General features: G+C 42.8%; 1 protein-coding gene across 7 annotated transcripts in view; it reads left to right on the top strand.

The window, feature by feature from the left end:
- Nucleotides 1-9242, top strand: part of Msi2 (musashi RNA binding protein 2) — a 363233-nt gene extending 353991 nt beyond the window's left edge. For 3 of the 7 annotated variants that reach the window (XM_010620230.3, XM_010620227.3, XM_010620226.3), the window contains 3 exons: nucleotides 563-771; nucleotides 2416-2488; nucleotides 4831-9242. In XM_010620230.3, the coding sequence (XP_010618532.1) occupies nucleotides 563-771; nucleotides 2416-2457 (251 nt within the window). In that variant the 3' untranslated portion in view covers nucleotides 2458-2488; nucleotides 4831-9242. The remainder of the gene's footprint in view (nucleotides 1-562; nucleotides 772-2415; nucleotides 2489-4830) is intronic. The other 4 variants (XM_010620228.3, XM_033762961.1, XM_033762960.1 and 1 more) reach the window with 2 other exon arrangements.
- Nucleotides 9243-16272: the final 7030 nt, after the last annotated feature.

The following is a 16272-nucleotide window of genomic DNA, read 5'->3' as shown; positions in this document are numbered from 1 at the left end:
AAAAATGAAACATACACACACACCAAAAAAGAGAAAAAAAAAAAATTTTAAATCCCCTCCCCAAAGATTTTTTTTTTTTCCTGGACACAAACTGCTTTGTTTCCTGTCATGTTTTAATATCAATATTAACACAATGTGTAGTCTAAAACTAGTTCCTTTGTAGTTTGCATGGGATGTGAATGCTGTCTCAACGTGCCCAAATCTAGAAGACTGCATGAGCGTCAATTCAGATGTGAAAAAAAAAAAATCTCTCTCTTTCTCTCTCTCTCCTCCATATATATTTCTATTTCTATTGTGATAATTTGGTGGGCAGTAAAGCACCTCCGGTTGGTTGCCGTAGTGTGTTGAATGATTGTTTTTTTCTTCTCTCTATTTTTGGAGCTCCAAGCTTCTTAGTAGTAGCCTGGGCTGAGTATTCTTGAGTCCCTGCTGATGTTTTCGCATGGCCTTGGTTGAGTGTTAGAAGTTGGGCCTCAGCTGTTTTTCTCGAGTGTTTGGCTTGTAATGATCGGTGCATGCCTGGCTTCTGGCCTCATACCCAGCTCTATTCTCTGCACACCAGTCCTGAATAGCTACAGTGCTCAACCGAATTTTGGCGCGCCCGCTTCCCCGGCAGGCTCCAACCCGGCGCGGCCCGGAGGCTTCCCGGGGGCCAACAGCCCAGGACCTGTCGCCGATCTCTACGGCCCTGCCAGCCAGGACTCCGGAGTGGGGAATTACATAAGTGCAGCCAGCCCACAGCCGGGCTCGGGCTTCGGCCACGGCATAGCTGTAAGTACCTGCCTCCCTGCCCTCGTGCCCAACTCCTTTCTGACCCAACTCTGTGAAGCCCATGGGGCAAGGGGGGGCCCAGTATTAGGGGCAGAGGAGAGATAAGTGGGTCCCTACAACATCACACCAGCTGCCTGTTCCATCTAGGCGTGTTCTGATCCCCTCCTGGGTGGCCTGGTGACAGAAGGGAAGGTGTGTGAACTGCTCGAGTTCGAGTCACCACTCTACCGCCTTCAGCCCTGACGACCTTGAGCTCCATACATAGTCTATCTGACCCTCATGTCCCTGGTTGCAGAACAAGAATAGGATGCCTTCCTCTAAAGACTGGGTTAAAATAAATAGAAATAGTGTATATCACTTGTTGGCACAAGGTAGGTCCTCAATATAATGCCATCCCTTCACCTCTTGGTGACCGCCTTAGTCTGCATGGGTGGGTGAAGGGACACCCCTCCCAGGCAGTTTCCTTTGTTAACGTTTCTTATAGTTTTTCCAGGTTCCAAGTAAGTCCCCTTTGTGATCTTTAGCTGCAGCCCCCTGAACGCCAGATGCATTTGATGTTTGTAATGCTCTGTGGTTCTATAATCTGACTAATCCAGGCAATGGAAATTTGCTTAACCAATTTGCATGCTGTTTTCAGATTGTATTGTTCTTCTCCCTCCCGGTGTGTGAGCATGAATGTGCCTGAGCCCACATGCGCCCTGCCCCTTCCATTTGGGAAACAGAAAACTGGCCAACCTCTGCCCTAGCCAACCTCAGCATTTGGGGGGTAGTTTGGTTTTGAGCTGAGATGGAGCTGTCTGCTGTCCCAGGTCCTGGCCCTGTCAGACTCTGAATCTGGTAGAGAGCTGGAACCTGCTCTGCCTGGGGACTGCACTATGGAAAACCAAGCCTGTGTGGACAGCCCAGAGTACCCTCTTGCCTCCTACACACACACACACACACACACACACACACACACACACACACACACTCATACACACACACACTCAAACAGATCTGAGGGCAGCTGGCACCCCCATGACAGCCTCTCACGTCAGTAGTTTGATGCATCTAATCCCCTTGGATCAACCGTAGCACAAATCCAGGACATTATTTTTCAGCTGTGAGCTGCGTCAATTTGGAGGACCATCTATCACCACTTAAAACACGGCTCATTCATATTTCCGGTGTCCAAAAGCATAGACCCTATTTGTTCTTCAAAACCTAGGTCCTTGGACCTGTGTGCTTTGATGTTTTTTCTGATATAACCACATAGCATCAAAGTGTGTTTGCACCAGTATTTCTTCTCCCTTGCTCCAGCCATTGGGACTGTGAACAGAGACCCTTACCTTTGCCCTTTGGGGTCCAGGGCAACCATGCCCATCATTCTGGGCCTGAGGCCCCCTTTCTCACCACCGACACACCCCTCTGAATCTGGCTCTTGGCTTCCCTGGGGAAGCAGACAGGCTTGGGGGGGCAGTTGGGGGCGGGAGGGGTTGGATCTAAGAAGGCTGTCACCCCAACCCGTCGTGGCACAGTGTCTCAGAATTACATATTCATGCTGGCAACCACAGACTAGTCCTAGAGATAATTTCCTTTTCCAGAATATGACTATCTGTTCTCATGTATAGTGCACTGATGACCTTAACAATTGTGCAATTTTAGGGACCTTTGATTGCAACGGCCTTTACAAATGGATACCATTGAGCAGGTGCTTTCGTTGCCATCTCACTCTGAGGTATTACCGTCTCTGCCATGCGTCTCCGCCCTGCCGGTGTGTCCGTTCATGTATGTGCACCGGCCATACATGTGCGCACATGCCCCTGCCTCATCACATCAACATCTCTCTCTTTCCGGACCCCTTTTCAGTGGGGTGGGGGGCAAGAAATGGAGCCTTTTAATCTTTCATCCTTTTCTTCAGCTTTTAATCATGACCCCCACCTTTTTAGCCTCCCCTCCCTACCTTGATTTTGGTTCTTTGGTTCTTTTCCATTTCTATATCTTTCCCACCTTCATCTTTCTCTTTCTCTGACTTGAAATACAATCAAGAGTGTGGGAAACTGGAAGGTGATCTCATGCTGTGCCTGTTGCACAGGATGGAGGCAGGGACACTGGACTTCTGCCAAGCCTGGGACAGGGGATGGGTGCCAGGGCCACTCCTGGAGGTCCTGCAAGATGACCTTGTGGGTTGTTGAGCTCCCTGGGGCTCTCTAGGGCTTGGCCAATGGGGTTTGTGCAGTCAAACAGCCAGACTCCCTCTTTTAGTGAAAAGAAAACATTTTTGCCAGTAACTACTGAGTAATTATCCAGATTACCGCACGAAAAGCAAATTAAATTAACAACATCACCTGCGTAACGTGGATTTGGATCCCTGCCAGTTTCCTAACCTTTTAAACTGAGCTCAAGTTAATTAAACATTTTTTAAATCACTTTGATGGGGATACAGAGGGCTGAAACAGAGGAATGGGAGACTGGGCAAGCAGTGAGCAGGAGGGCTGTGGCCACATTTGCCACAAACGAGGATCTGCCATTCTTGGGAAGAGCAAGAAGTGAGAGGGCTTGTACTGGGGGCAGCAGTAGATAAGCACTGTGGGTCGGAATGTGGTCAGTCTCTTTGGAAGAGGGAAGGTGACAGCTGGGAATGACTCAGAAAATCTCCCTGGACCCAAGAGCATTTTACTCTAGGAGCTGGGATATGGGAGAAGCAGCTTTGGGTTTGCAGTTTGAGGCCCTCTCTCTTATGGAGGGGGATTGCTCCCAGCCCTGAGTCAGCCAGGACTCTCTCTGTAGGAGGCGGGGACAGGTTTAATTGAGCTCCATAAATCTCTTGGATTTAAACCTCATGTTGCTGCTAAGGAATCACCATGACTAACGCCACCTGCCTCTCTTAACCAAATAAGCCATGTGTGTGAATTCTCCTGCCTCCACTTCCCTTCAAGCACTGACCCAGCCGTTGCTGGCCAGAGCCCGAGGCCACTAACAGTTTGAAGAACAATTAGAGCTACTCGCTACTAATGAAGCTGGGTTTGGGGGCCCCGAGAGCAGTAAAGTTCCTGTGAGAGGCAGGAGGCCCAAGAATTCTGGGAGTTGGAGAAGGCTCCAGCCCCTTGTGGAGGCCAATGAAGAGGGGAGTGAACAGGTGCTCTGCACAGCAGACTCTTGGAAGGCCACTGGCCAGGGCTGCCATTGCTCCCTCCCTGCCCCGGAGGCTTGCAACCCATAGTGCCAGTGCCCCCTCCCTCCAGGCTGCTGCTGCCCTCCCTGAGGGAAGGGGAGAGTCTGCTTCCAGCCCAACTCCCCCATTCGACTCCAGCACTCAGTTTCCGGACTGAGCGGAAGTAGCCAAGAGTGGAGACAGCAACCCACCCCTCCTGGAATGGATTAAGTGAGCCAGTGGAGCCGACAGAGGCCGTGAAGGCCTAGTCACATAGACCCACACTGTGCCCAGCCGAGATGGCCCTCTAACACACAGCGACACCCACGGGAGAGGGGCCCAGGCCCAGGCAATTCAGGGAGAATTCATTGGCAAGTCTGCGAATCCTGGACCTATCTTGGTTTTCTCCCACCAGTGCCACTTATTTGTTCTGTATTATTTTATGTGTCCTGAACTTTAGCCCCTTGATACATAATACAAGTTTTTACAAAATTGTGTTTTAAGTTATTAGCAGTCAGATAGTAACAGTTATTAACGATACGCAGAAGTTTTCCTTGAACATTTAGCTTTGAAAAGATTTTTAAATGGAAAAAAGTACCTCTGGTCAGTGTGCATTTCAGCCACGTAGCCGGAAGCCCACCATGGCCACTTCTGCTGACCACATTTCCCGTTATTACCTCAATCAAGCCTTGTTGATCAGCACAAGCCTCTCCCCAGCGTCAGGCAGGGCTTAGATGTTGCATTTCCCAAGATGGCCTGAGAAAGCTGATAGCCTGGCCGTTGTCAGACCCACTCAGCCGTCCGACGTAGTCCTTTAGGAAGTCTTGTGTATACAGTGGGATGAATCATACACTGGTCTCACACTGCTTTTTTCCTCTCGCTCCCACTTTCTCTTCGTGGCGTGCCTGACCTTCCCTGCCCTGCAGAGCATACCTGGATGTCCAGGCAAGACTGGGCGAAGTTTCTGAGTGGCCCTTTGTTTAGGTGACGTCCTCAGACCTGGACCCCCACCAGCCTCACTCCTCATCCCAACCAGAGATGGCTCACTTCGGATCGAGGGTTGACTACATCTGTTCATCTCACGAATCTGCTGTAATATAAGACAACAGCTTTTAAATGTGTATATAACCATGATTTTGGTTTGGTTTGGTTTTTCTCGATGGTTTCCCTTCCCCTGCTCTCTTCCCCTTCTCCTTTTAAATCTCTTTGAATCACATTTGGTAGTGATTTTGACTTAGTCCAGTAGACACCTAGCTTTAATATCTAGTTAAAAGCTAACCATAGTATAATTGTTATATTAAGGAGTTACGTTTTTCCTTTAAAAACTTTTTATTTTGCTTGTTTTGATTCTGTTCTCGCTTTTAAAGGATACTGAGATGGTGATGTTGCTCTCCATATTTTGGTATCAATTCTGAGACTGTAATGAATTTTCAGGTGGAACTTTAGCACACACTGAAGCAGAGTTGTGAAGTACAGAGCGGGAGGTGGGCATAAACTTTCTATTTTGTGTTGTAGAGGAAGTGAGACGTAGTAGGCTAATTAACAGACTAGCAGTTCTTCTTTTGTGATGTCTCTTTGTTAACCTAAGTATCTCTATTTTCGGCAATAAGGTAAGGACGACCGTGTTTTGAGTGTCCTCCTTTTCTATAAGTGCTTTTTTTCTGTTGAAAGAGGTCATATTATAAGGTTTTTTGAAATCGTGAATTCTAAAAACAAAAAAAAAAAACAAAAAAAGAGAGAAAGAGAAACGTTGTAAATACAATTCCATTAACTTCATAGAAACTATTACGAAAGAGAGAATCGATATTTTTGTGAGGGAGTCGGTCCCAGGCAGTTCGATGCTCCAGAAGGAGGAGGGGAGGGGAAGCTGACAAGGTCCGGGACTGAGACTGAAGAGCACCCAGCTGCCAGGCCGACTCCAGGACGCGGTAGAGCGCGGTGCCAAGCCGCTCAGCCCGGCAGGCCTGTGACGAGCTGTACTAGTATCCTACCAGCCTACCAACCTCTCGTCTGTGCACAGCTTCAAAGGTCACGTCTAGCTAGATTTTTATTTAAAATATGAAAAACTGCTTTTCCCAAGATGTTTTTTAAAAACAAAGCTACAATTTTAATATTTAACATATTTAAAGTTTCAAAGCACACCTGTTTGGCTTGGGGTGGGGGGAGCGGGAAGGAGGACATTCTTTCTCAGTCTTAATTTTTAAATATTTGATCATTTTCTATTGTCCAATCATTTCAGCAACCTCCAAAAGGTTTCTGGGACGCTTTTGCCTCTCTCCTCCCCCTGCCCCCCACCCCAGCCCCAGATCTGGGGACCCACGGGCCAGAAGTGGATAAGCCTGCATGACGACAACCTGTCCTGGATTCACTTTCTATTTACAAATTAGGAAAGCAACCTTTTTGGTTTATATATTTTTTTTAATACCTCAGTGCTTGCAAGTATCATCAGAGAGGCTATGGAAGATTTTTTTTTTTAATTTATTGTAGATGTAAACAGAATTTTAAGAATAAAAAGTATGAACATCACTGCACTGTGACTGGTGGGAAAAACTGACAGTTTCCTGTTTGCACATGTTTAACATTTGGCTGTTATAATATATGGTCCTCGGTTGGGGAAAGACACTTATGATGAAGGATATTTTTTAATTTAACTTTTTTTAAATATTGGTAATAGGTCGGCAACAGCAACTATAGAAGTACGACTCAATAGATGGCATTAAAACCTATTGTAGTGTGGATATATATTTTTTTCTTTTTTTAAAATGTGATATTGACGTTTTATTAATATTTTTTAAATTGTTACGTTTATAAATTTGGTACTTAAGGCACAGCCAGTATGAGACACTGAATGCGACATTTATTATAAAGAGCTGCTGCACTCCTATTTTTATAAATTTTACTAACAAGTAGACTAATGTAGACATTCACAGACATGGTAGGGTAAAAAGCATCTTCACGCTAAAGACTTCAAAATGCTAACTCAGAAAGAAAGAAAAAAAGCCTTGTTCAATTCTAATTAAACAGCAACAACTTTTTTTAAAAAAAAAAAAATGAAGAAAATCATGTTCTTTGTTTTTCCAGTAAAATGTTAGGTTGTTTGGTGAGATTTTGGGTTTTTTTTTTTCTTTTGTTTTGTTTTTTTAATTATCAATTTCCAGACAACCAAGTTAAGTAAAAATGCTGGACGCTTTTAAAATATCAGAACTTGTTTGAGTCATAAAGTAACAAAATAAAAAGTCTTACTCAAAAATAAAAACAACAACAAAAAAAAAATAAAAAAGAAAGAAAAAAAGAGACAGTAAATTCCCAGGGATTCCGTATCTAGCTAGGGGATTTCGTTACTCTGGTCCGTGTTGGTGATGTACTGTAACCCTTCTCTCTGCATCCCATCACCTCATAGAAGACTCTTGGTTGGTCATTGTCTGTTAATAATGTATAAAATGGCTATCTTGTAAGCGTGCTGTCCTGGTACTAGTGTAGTGACTTTTTTTCTCCTCTTTCTTCTAGTACATATTGATAGGTATAATGTAATTAAGGTTTAAAAAAAATTTTAGACATAGTTATTCAGATTTAGGACCAGTAAGGATAGAACTTTCTCTTATTTATGAAAAGAAAAAAAATGCTAATAATTCGGGGGCAGTTTTTTTTTCCTTTAATTTTTTTTTTCTTTCAATTTGAAGTTTTAATCTTATTTTTGCCGATCTGATGTGGTTTCAACTAACCCAAGGTCTCACAATGTTCAAATGCCGGCCGACTCTGTGGCGTTTTGTAGACCCCCACCCCCCTCTCTGTGAAGGGGTGTGCCATACTACCTTAAATGCTAATGCTAGATATGCAAAACTGGATTTTTTTAATTTATTTTTTAAAAGAGGGAGGCATGGTATATTAAAATGATTTTACTAAGAGAAAAAAAAATATTTTTTTAAGAATGCTCAGAAGAAATTGATAATCTGTGTGAATATGTTTTAGATGTTTATATACCTTTTGAAGAGACCCAGTAGCCCATAGCACAAATCTCGTGGAAATCTGATATGTTTTAATGTGGCTACCTAGGTTAAGGTTCACGTTAGTCCCCTCCACCTCATCTAGAAGTCCATTTTGAACAATTTTTGTAAATTCTTTTGGCACTGATGTCCAGCCTTGTCTTTGTTTCAGTTAAGCTCAATGGAGAACATGGGAACCACGTTTCGCCTTTCCTGGGGGAGAAACCCTCTTGGCTGATGGCTCTTCCCCACCTAGCCTCCCGGGGACTCTCTGGCTTGGAGACCCATTTGCCTGAGACCCCCCCAACTCCTCTCCTCCCAATCCTGGGAGAGTGAGTGGCCGAGGCTCCTGGGCCTGTGGCAGGTTCTTCCTGGATGTGGGGCCAAGGGAGATGACCAAGCCTGGGTCTCCTCTCCAGGAGCCTCTGCACAGGTGGTCCGTGGCCTTCCTCACGCCCACTGGGAAAACCAAATAGTCTCGCACTCCATCCCAATCGCCCATTGGCTTGATTCAAACAAAGTCACAACAGGCCTTTGCGTTTTGATCCTTCATAACCATCATCTTAATTTGAACTTGTAGCTTGGGCTTTAAGGTAGCATGGCTCGATTGCTGTTGACTTACTGTTTCACTGCACAGCAATTCACAGCCAGTGAATGTTACACACATCTTGCTAGACTAGTATAAAAATCATTGGGTAATTGTTGGTTCTAATGACCTGAAAGGTGTTCAGTTTTGGTTTTTGGTTTTGTTTTTGAGTTGATTTTTTTTTTGGAGGGGGGGGTTCTTCTTTTTCATTTGGGGATTTTGGAAAAATAAATTTATTTTTGGTTCCAAATAGAAAAAACAGAACCTATTTTGATCTTTTAGTGCAAACGAGGGCTAGGGACTTAGCCTCCACCACCACATGCTTAATTCTGCCATTCACTCACTGCAGCATATTCAAGACTAAAGCAATATAGTTTACTACATTTTTTATTGAAGGTCAGCCATGCTTTCTGTATTATATTGCATATGAAATTGTTTACAAAAGAAACACTAATTCATACTTCTCTTTATCGGTTGCAAGTGACACACAGGGACAGAGGGAGACTGGGGGGCAGGTAGGGGAGGGGAGAGGTTTTGTTTTTGTCTTGTTTTGTTTTGTTTTTTTCTTGAACGTGCTTCAGCAGCCAGGGAATCTTCCAAGAGACAAAAGCCAGAGAGGGAACAGAGGGTAGGGAAGAGGGACAGGCTGCTGGAGAGCACATTGAACAGAGACACTGGTGAGCCTCCCCACCCTCACCCTAGAGCGGAAGACAAGCAGACATGAGCTCAGCCCAGGCCTGGGCGCAGACACTACACAGAGTGATGCTGGAAAGCTAAGCAATACTTTAATACGACATGTCCTGTGTTTGTTTTCTTTCTCTTGCTTTCCTTTATTCTTTCACCAAAAAACAAAAACAAAAACACACACAAAAAAACAGTAAACTAAAATACAAAAGCATATAAAGAAAACCCACCCCTCGGGAGAAAAACCCCTTCATCCAAACACTTGGCTGTCTAATAATCAGAATGTATTATCTCAGACAGGATTTCGTTTCCGGGAGGTGGGGTGTGAGGGGCAGGGAACGGGGAATGAGAGACAAAAGTTCCAGAGCCTCAGTGGAAGGCTCCTACTGCTGTATTCTGTACATACTGTGCCATCCCGTGTGGAGTCGTGCGTGTGCTCTTGCGTAGCGTGGGCTAGCCAATCTGCCGTTCACGGTGTGTCGTAAACTCGGAATCCCATATGTAATAGGATGCAAGTCTAAGCGTTTCATGTGGACATAAATGTATCTAAATAAAACTTTCCCTAGCACTGTGGCTGACCTCACCCTTACTTTTATACTTTAGTATGAAACTGATGAGAACTTTGGTAGTGAGTATTTTTTTTATATATATACATATATATGTATCTATATATATATATATCTCAAGCATCTTTCAGGTCTTTGTGTGTGGCTTTCTTAAAGCCCTGTTGTAAAAAAATTACTATGTGGATGGCAGTCTCTCACATCACAGATGTGGAAAGTATAATTTTATATTTGTATTTTCAAATAAATAAGTTTGTGAAAGGTTTCCATCCTCTACTGTGGTCCAGAAATCAATGTGTTTGTCTGACAAAAAAAAATAAATAAAATAAACTGTTTTGAACAGAGTTGTTTGGTGTTCTTGCGCTTGCAGAGAAGGGCTGGGGTGGGAAGAGCTGCTGCTGGGTTGGGAGGTGAGTATCATTGAGTCCTACCACCAACGAGGTCTTTCCCTGTCCCCAGGTTGCTTGTGAAGGCTTTTTATTTTTGGTACTGGGAATCGAACTCAGGGCCTTGTGCTTGTGAGACGGCAGCGGCACGACTGAGCTAAATCCCCAGCCCTGTGGAGCCATTTTTAACAGGTTAACAGGAGTTCGGGAAGCAGGGTAGATTACCAGTGGAAGGTGTGCAGAATTTCCGAAAGATGGGGATTAAATACCAAAGGGCCGGCAACGGGAGGACCCGGATGAAGAATGTGAAAGGAGCCTGAGGCCTCCCCATCTTGCTGGTTTATCAACAGCACGTGGGAGAAAGCACCACGGCAAATTCCACAGCCCTGGAGAAGGGGTCTGAAGTGGTGGGAGGAAGCCTGGCCTCCGCCTTCAGGGAGATCAAAGTTTTGCCTTAGTGGAAAAAAAAAAAAAAATCACAAAACTAAATTAGAATCACAAAACCAAAGATGCAGAGATCTTCTGCAATACTAACCACCACCTCCTTACTGAAAAACAGAAGAAAACAAAAGAACTGGGACACAGCTCATTGAAGGCAAGTCTCAAGACAGCCAAGGCACATCTGAAGCAGGGGGCCCCAGTGGTAAACTGTCAGGCCGAGAGGTTTGTACAGAATGAGGCCCGAACCGTAGAGTGCGCCTAGAGTAGCATTGGGGAAAAGCCTCAGTCCCTAAGACGTGGCCAACACGGCCTCCAATTTGCTGTCTCCCGTTTATAGAAACTTCAGTCGTGTGGCTTTTATACATGCTCAGGGCCTCAGAGGTCCAGAGACGCCCCTCTTTTTCTGGGGCTGGAAACAGGAGCCCTGGACAGCAGGCCCAGCCCCTGTGTGTCACAGGTAATGCAAACAGCATGGCACGATGTCCCGGTCCACTGAACAGGAGGCTATAACCCCTGCTGTCCTGCAGAGGTAAGGGACTGACAGTAGCTGAGTGGAGGAAATGCAAGAAATTCTGAGGAATGCGTGAGCCAGAGGTGTGAAAAGGGCCATCTTCACCATCCTTATCCTGATGGTTCAGCTTGAAGGAAGGTGAGCTTCAAACCCCACCCAGGAGCCTCACAAGAAAACACAGAGAACAAGGGCACCAAACGTGCCAGAGGTGTCCACGTATGCCTAGTCCTGTGCATGCTTGTAACAGTCTCTATTGTAATGTGTGAAGTGGGTGGGTGATTTCCCCATAGTCTTACAACTGTGGATTGGCAGAGTGAAAGCTCATTTCTATACCGTCCTGCCGCCTCACAGTTCAGGCCTGTAACAGCAGCAGTGATGAGTGCTTGGGAGGGATCGGGGTCTCTAACCCAAAGTGCCCACTGTAGCCAACAGAATGCACCAGAAAAGAAATGGAAAAACTCATGCTCTCATGTTTTAGGAAGAAATGAGAAAAAAACACAAACTAAAAAGCAAAAAAGGAGACAACGGTGGAATGAATATAATACACCAAGTAGGATGGAAAAGAAAAGATCAGGTGAATCCATCATTATCTAAATATGAATGGATTGAATTTGCTACCGAGATGAAGTGATAAGGCTGGAAAAGGGGGTGAAAGAGAAAATAGGAAAATGCAAACAACAAAAGGACAGGAACTGAAATGTGAGTATCTAGCATGGTGGAATTTAAGGTTAAAAGCACAAGGTATCACAGAATGATGAAAGTACAATCTGTTCAAAAGCTAGAGCAATAATAAACCCTGTACTCAAATTACCAGAGGCACTAAAGACAAACATCAGAAATTATTAGAAATGCAAGTAGAACTTAAAATGTAGAGACTTGAATGTTTTTCTCAGAACTAGACATATTTAATAAACAAAAATAAAGACAAGAGCTGGGGATGTAGCTCAGTGGCGCTGCACCTGCCTGGCAAGCGCCAAGGTCCTGAGCTTGCTCCCCTGTACCGAAAAAATTAAAAAGAGAAAATGTATAATGTAAGGCTATTTAGAGAATCTTTGAATAGAGATTTTGCATTTTTGGTGTATATCCACAGAACATGCACAAAAATCAAATTCTTCCCCCTCTACACACAAAAGCCACAAATTTAGGTAGCAATTTTGTAGTCTACTTGTCATTATCACGAGCCAATAGAATTAAAAATAAATCTGAAAATGTCACTATAAACAGAACCAACATGGAAATGAAAAAATAATTTTTTAGCTTGACACAGTAGCACACACCTGTAAACCCAGCACTTTGGGAGGCTGAGGCAGGAGTCTGGCCAAGTTCTAATATATATCTCTCCCCTTAGGTCAAAAAAATATATATAAATTAAAAGTAGGCATAAACACACATTATACCCACATCTGCAACATGTAGCCAACGCTATATACAGAGGGAAGTGCATACTTTTCAATGCCTTCAATGGGAAAAACAAATTTTTTTTCAGTGAAGAAATATTCCTCTTGCAGAGTGTGGTGATGCAGCCTGTAATCCCAGTACTCCGGAGACTGAGGCAGGAACGTTGCCACAAATTGGAGGCCAGCCTAAGTAACAGTGAATTCAAGTTGCATAGTGAGCTGCATAGTGAGACCCTGTCTAAAATTTTTAAAAAGAGAAACATATTCCTCTTAATAAGGTAGAAAATAGCAACTAAAACTAGAAAGAAGAAATCAATAAATGCTAAAAGCAGTAAAATAAAAAACATAGCTGGGGATTTAGCTCAGTGTCACTGCATCTGCCTGGCAAGTGCAAGGTCCTGAGTTCAGTCCCTCGTACAAAAAAACACAAACCTGGATTTTTACAAAGAATAAAATAAACAAATCCCTCCTCCCTGAAGGAGGGGAAAAAATAAAAATACACAGTATTAGGAATGGGGGGGGGGGGGACAGCCACAGGTAACAGAGCAAAGAAGACATAATGGCAACAAATCTAAAAATACATAGGAATAAGAAAATTTCCTAGCAAATATAAATTATCCAAACCAATGAGAAGTAGAAAACCAAAATAAACTTCTTACTACAAAGCATACCATGAGAGTAAAGATCTAATACTGAAAAGGGAAGTGAATAAAAATGAGTGACAAATGACTTTTTTGACTAACAATTCCAATACCATTTGAACCAAAAGTCAACTGTAAACCAGATAATTTTAAAATGTGGAAAATACCCCTTCTTTGTCAGACATTTGGTTCTCATGTTACAACCCAGTATGGTACTAAGATAAAAAGTGTACCTACAGACTTAAGAGCTCAGATGCAAACAAATCTAAATACATAGGAATAAGAAAATTTCCTAGCAAATATAAATTATCCAAACCAATGAGAAGTAGAAAACCAAAATAAACTTCTTACTACAAAGCATACCATGAGAGTAAAGATCTAATACTGAAAAGGGAAGTGAATAAAAATGAGTGACAAATGACTTTTTTGACTAACAATTCCAATACCATTTGAACCAAAAGTCAACTGTAAACCAGATAATTTTAAAATGTGGAAAATACCCCTTCTTTGTCAGACATTTGGTTCTCATGTTACAACCCAGTATGGTACTAAGATAAAAAGTGTACCTACAGACTTAAGAGCTCAGATGCAAAAAATTCCAAATGTAATTTTAGCAAATAGAATCTTATGATGGATCAAGTGTATGATATAATAAAACCAAATAAAGTTTCTTCCAAGAATGCAAGGATAGGAGTCACTCCTTCTCCCGCCCAGTGCCACCATCGCTCCAGCGCCAGGAAGGTAGCCGCGCGGGCGCCCCTGAACCCCCATAAGCCCCCCCCCGCACTCTCAGACCTCCTGATTGTGCCAGTCTTTGGACCCACTCTGCAGAGGCAGAGGTGGTCATCAAGGGTATTTTTCTGAGTTCCCAACTTTGAACATGTTTAAAGAAAGGGCATGGGAAACCTGTAATAGAACCATGTGGAGGTCAACCATTCAGAGGGTTGGGGAACTCAATCTGGGCCTTGCAGCCTGAGGTCAGTCTGTGTCATGGGATTCAGCCATCAGCTAACTGAGATCAGGGGTCTTGAGTCCTAGCTCTGTCTGAGTCATTAAATGGTAAATATACTATATTGAAAAGTTTGTTCACTGCAGACATGTTCTGGACCGCTTCTTGATTTCAATTTAATTCAAATGGTTTAAGGATGATAGACTAGTGACTACCCCTGGTGGTCAGTTTCCAAGTTGTGCTTGATCATAATGTGTTGCTGATTGTATCAGTTGGGATAAAGGATTGCGGTTGATTTGATGAGCTGTTTTCTCTGATGTTATGAAGATGAGAATGTCTGTGGATCATTAGAGACCCAGAAGCCAGGGCGCAACTATATCAGGAAAATTTGGGTGATAACCCAGAAATTAAAACAAGGACAGCCTGACAACAAAAGTAAAAATGAGAAAACACTTAAGCAAGACACAAAGACAGACTCCCAGTTCACCAATGGCAAACAGTAGGGCAAATAAGGATGAAAAGGCAGATAGTGAACCACCAGGACACCCTAAACTCAAAACACAGGAAGTAACAAAACAGATCAATCAGGCTCTAGAAAAATTCAAAACAGAAATAATTTCCCAGATAACCATAGAGATGGTGAGCAAAATGAAAGTCGTGATTCGAGACTCTAGAGCAGAAACTGACAAAAAAATAGATGAGCTCAGGACCACGGTAGAAGCCATGAAGGCCCAGCATACGAAAGAAATGGAAAAAATAAACACCCAACATAGGAAAGAAATGGAATCCATAAAACAGATTCAAACAGATATCCAGGAGATGAAACACTGCATTGAAAGTGTATGCAACAGAATAAAAGAATGCGAAGCTAGACTCTCAGATATAGAAGATAAGATTGCAGTCAGTGACCGTGAAAAGAGAGGTCTCTTAAAAATAGTAGGGGATCATGAGAAATCAATCCAACAACTCCTAGATGATGCAAAGAAGAATAACATAAGACTGATAGGAATACATGAAGTAGCAGGAGAAAATACAAATGACTTTTAAAAGCTGTTCACAGAATTAATGACAGAAAACTTTCCAAACAGAGGGGGAAAATTTGACATTCAGATAAGTGAGGCATATAGGACACCAACTAGCCACGATCAAAAAAAATCTACACCTAGACATATAAAAATCAAGATCCCAGAAACCCAACAGGAGAACAAAATAACTACAAGCAGTAAGAGAAAAGAAACAAATCACATGCAAAGGAAAGCCCATCAGAATCACAGCAGACTTTTCAACACAAACCCTTAGGGCAAGGAGAGCCTGGAGTGAGATATTTCAAGTACTAAAAGAGAACAACCTCCAACCTAGACTCATGTATCCTGCAAAACTCTCTTTCAAAATGGATGGGGAAATAAGATACTTCCACGACAAAGAACACCTGAGAAACTACGTGAATACCAAACCAGCACTTCAAGCAATTCGAAACAAGATCCTAGAAAAAGACAATGAAGGCAACCAGACCATGAGGCCCAACAGAGCAAATCAATAGGCAAGGCAAGAAACTAAAAGGAGGAGAAAAAGTAAAAAGAGTCAACAAAAGGCCAATAACATGACAATAATAAGTCAGTACATATCAGTTATAACTATCAATGTCAATGGCCTCAGCTTACCAATCAATAGAAATAGACTGGCAAAATGGAATAAGAAGCAAAATCCAACAATATGTTGTATACAAGAAACACACCTAGTGCAAAAAGAAGCCCATAGACTGAAAGTGAAAGGATGGAAAACAATTCTCCATGTGATAGGAGCCCAGAAAAAAGCAGGGATAGCAATCTTATTTGCAGACAAAGCAAATTTCAAACCAAAACTGAGTCTAGTATTATTGATGTAGGACGGTACTGTATCATACCTCTGTGAATGTAAAATATCTTGTACCTGCTTTATGATACATAGTAGTGACCGTGCTTTATCAGAGCTATTTTTAAAGATATTACTCTAGAATATTCTCTTTCCAGATGATGATTAAGATGCTAATAAAAAAAATGGTGCCGGGTACCACAACAGCAACAGAACTTTGCTTTTATCTGGATATTATTCTTTTCTTTTTGTTTTTGTTTTTGTTTTTTTAATGGAATGTGCTGAATGTCTATAATTTTGTTCAGATGACTGCAGAACCTGGAGAAGCTGTTGCTGCTATTGATGCATAATATGCTGTTATTATTGGTCTTTTTAT

This window comes from Fukomys damarensis, unplaced genomic scaffold (genome assembly GCF_012274545.1).
Source record: "Fukomys damarensis isolate Sample0158 unplaced genomic scaffold, DMR_v1.0_HiC HiC_scaffold_13, whole genome shotgun sequence".
Taxonomy (NCBI): domain Eukaryota; kingdom Metazoa; phylum Chordata; class Mammalia; order Rodentia; family Bathyergidae; genus Fukomys; species Fukomys damarensis.
Note: the sequence above shows the minus strand (reverse complement) of the source record. Positions and strands in the feature narration are given on the sequence as shown.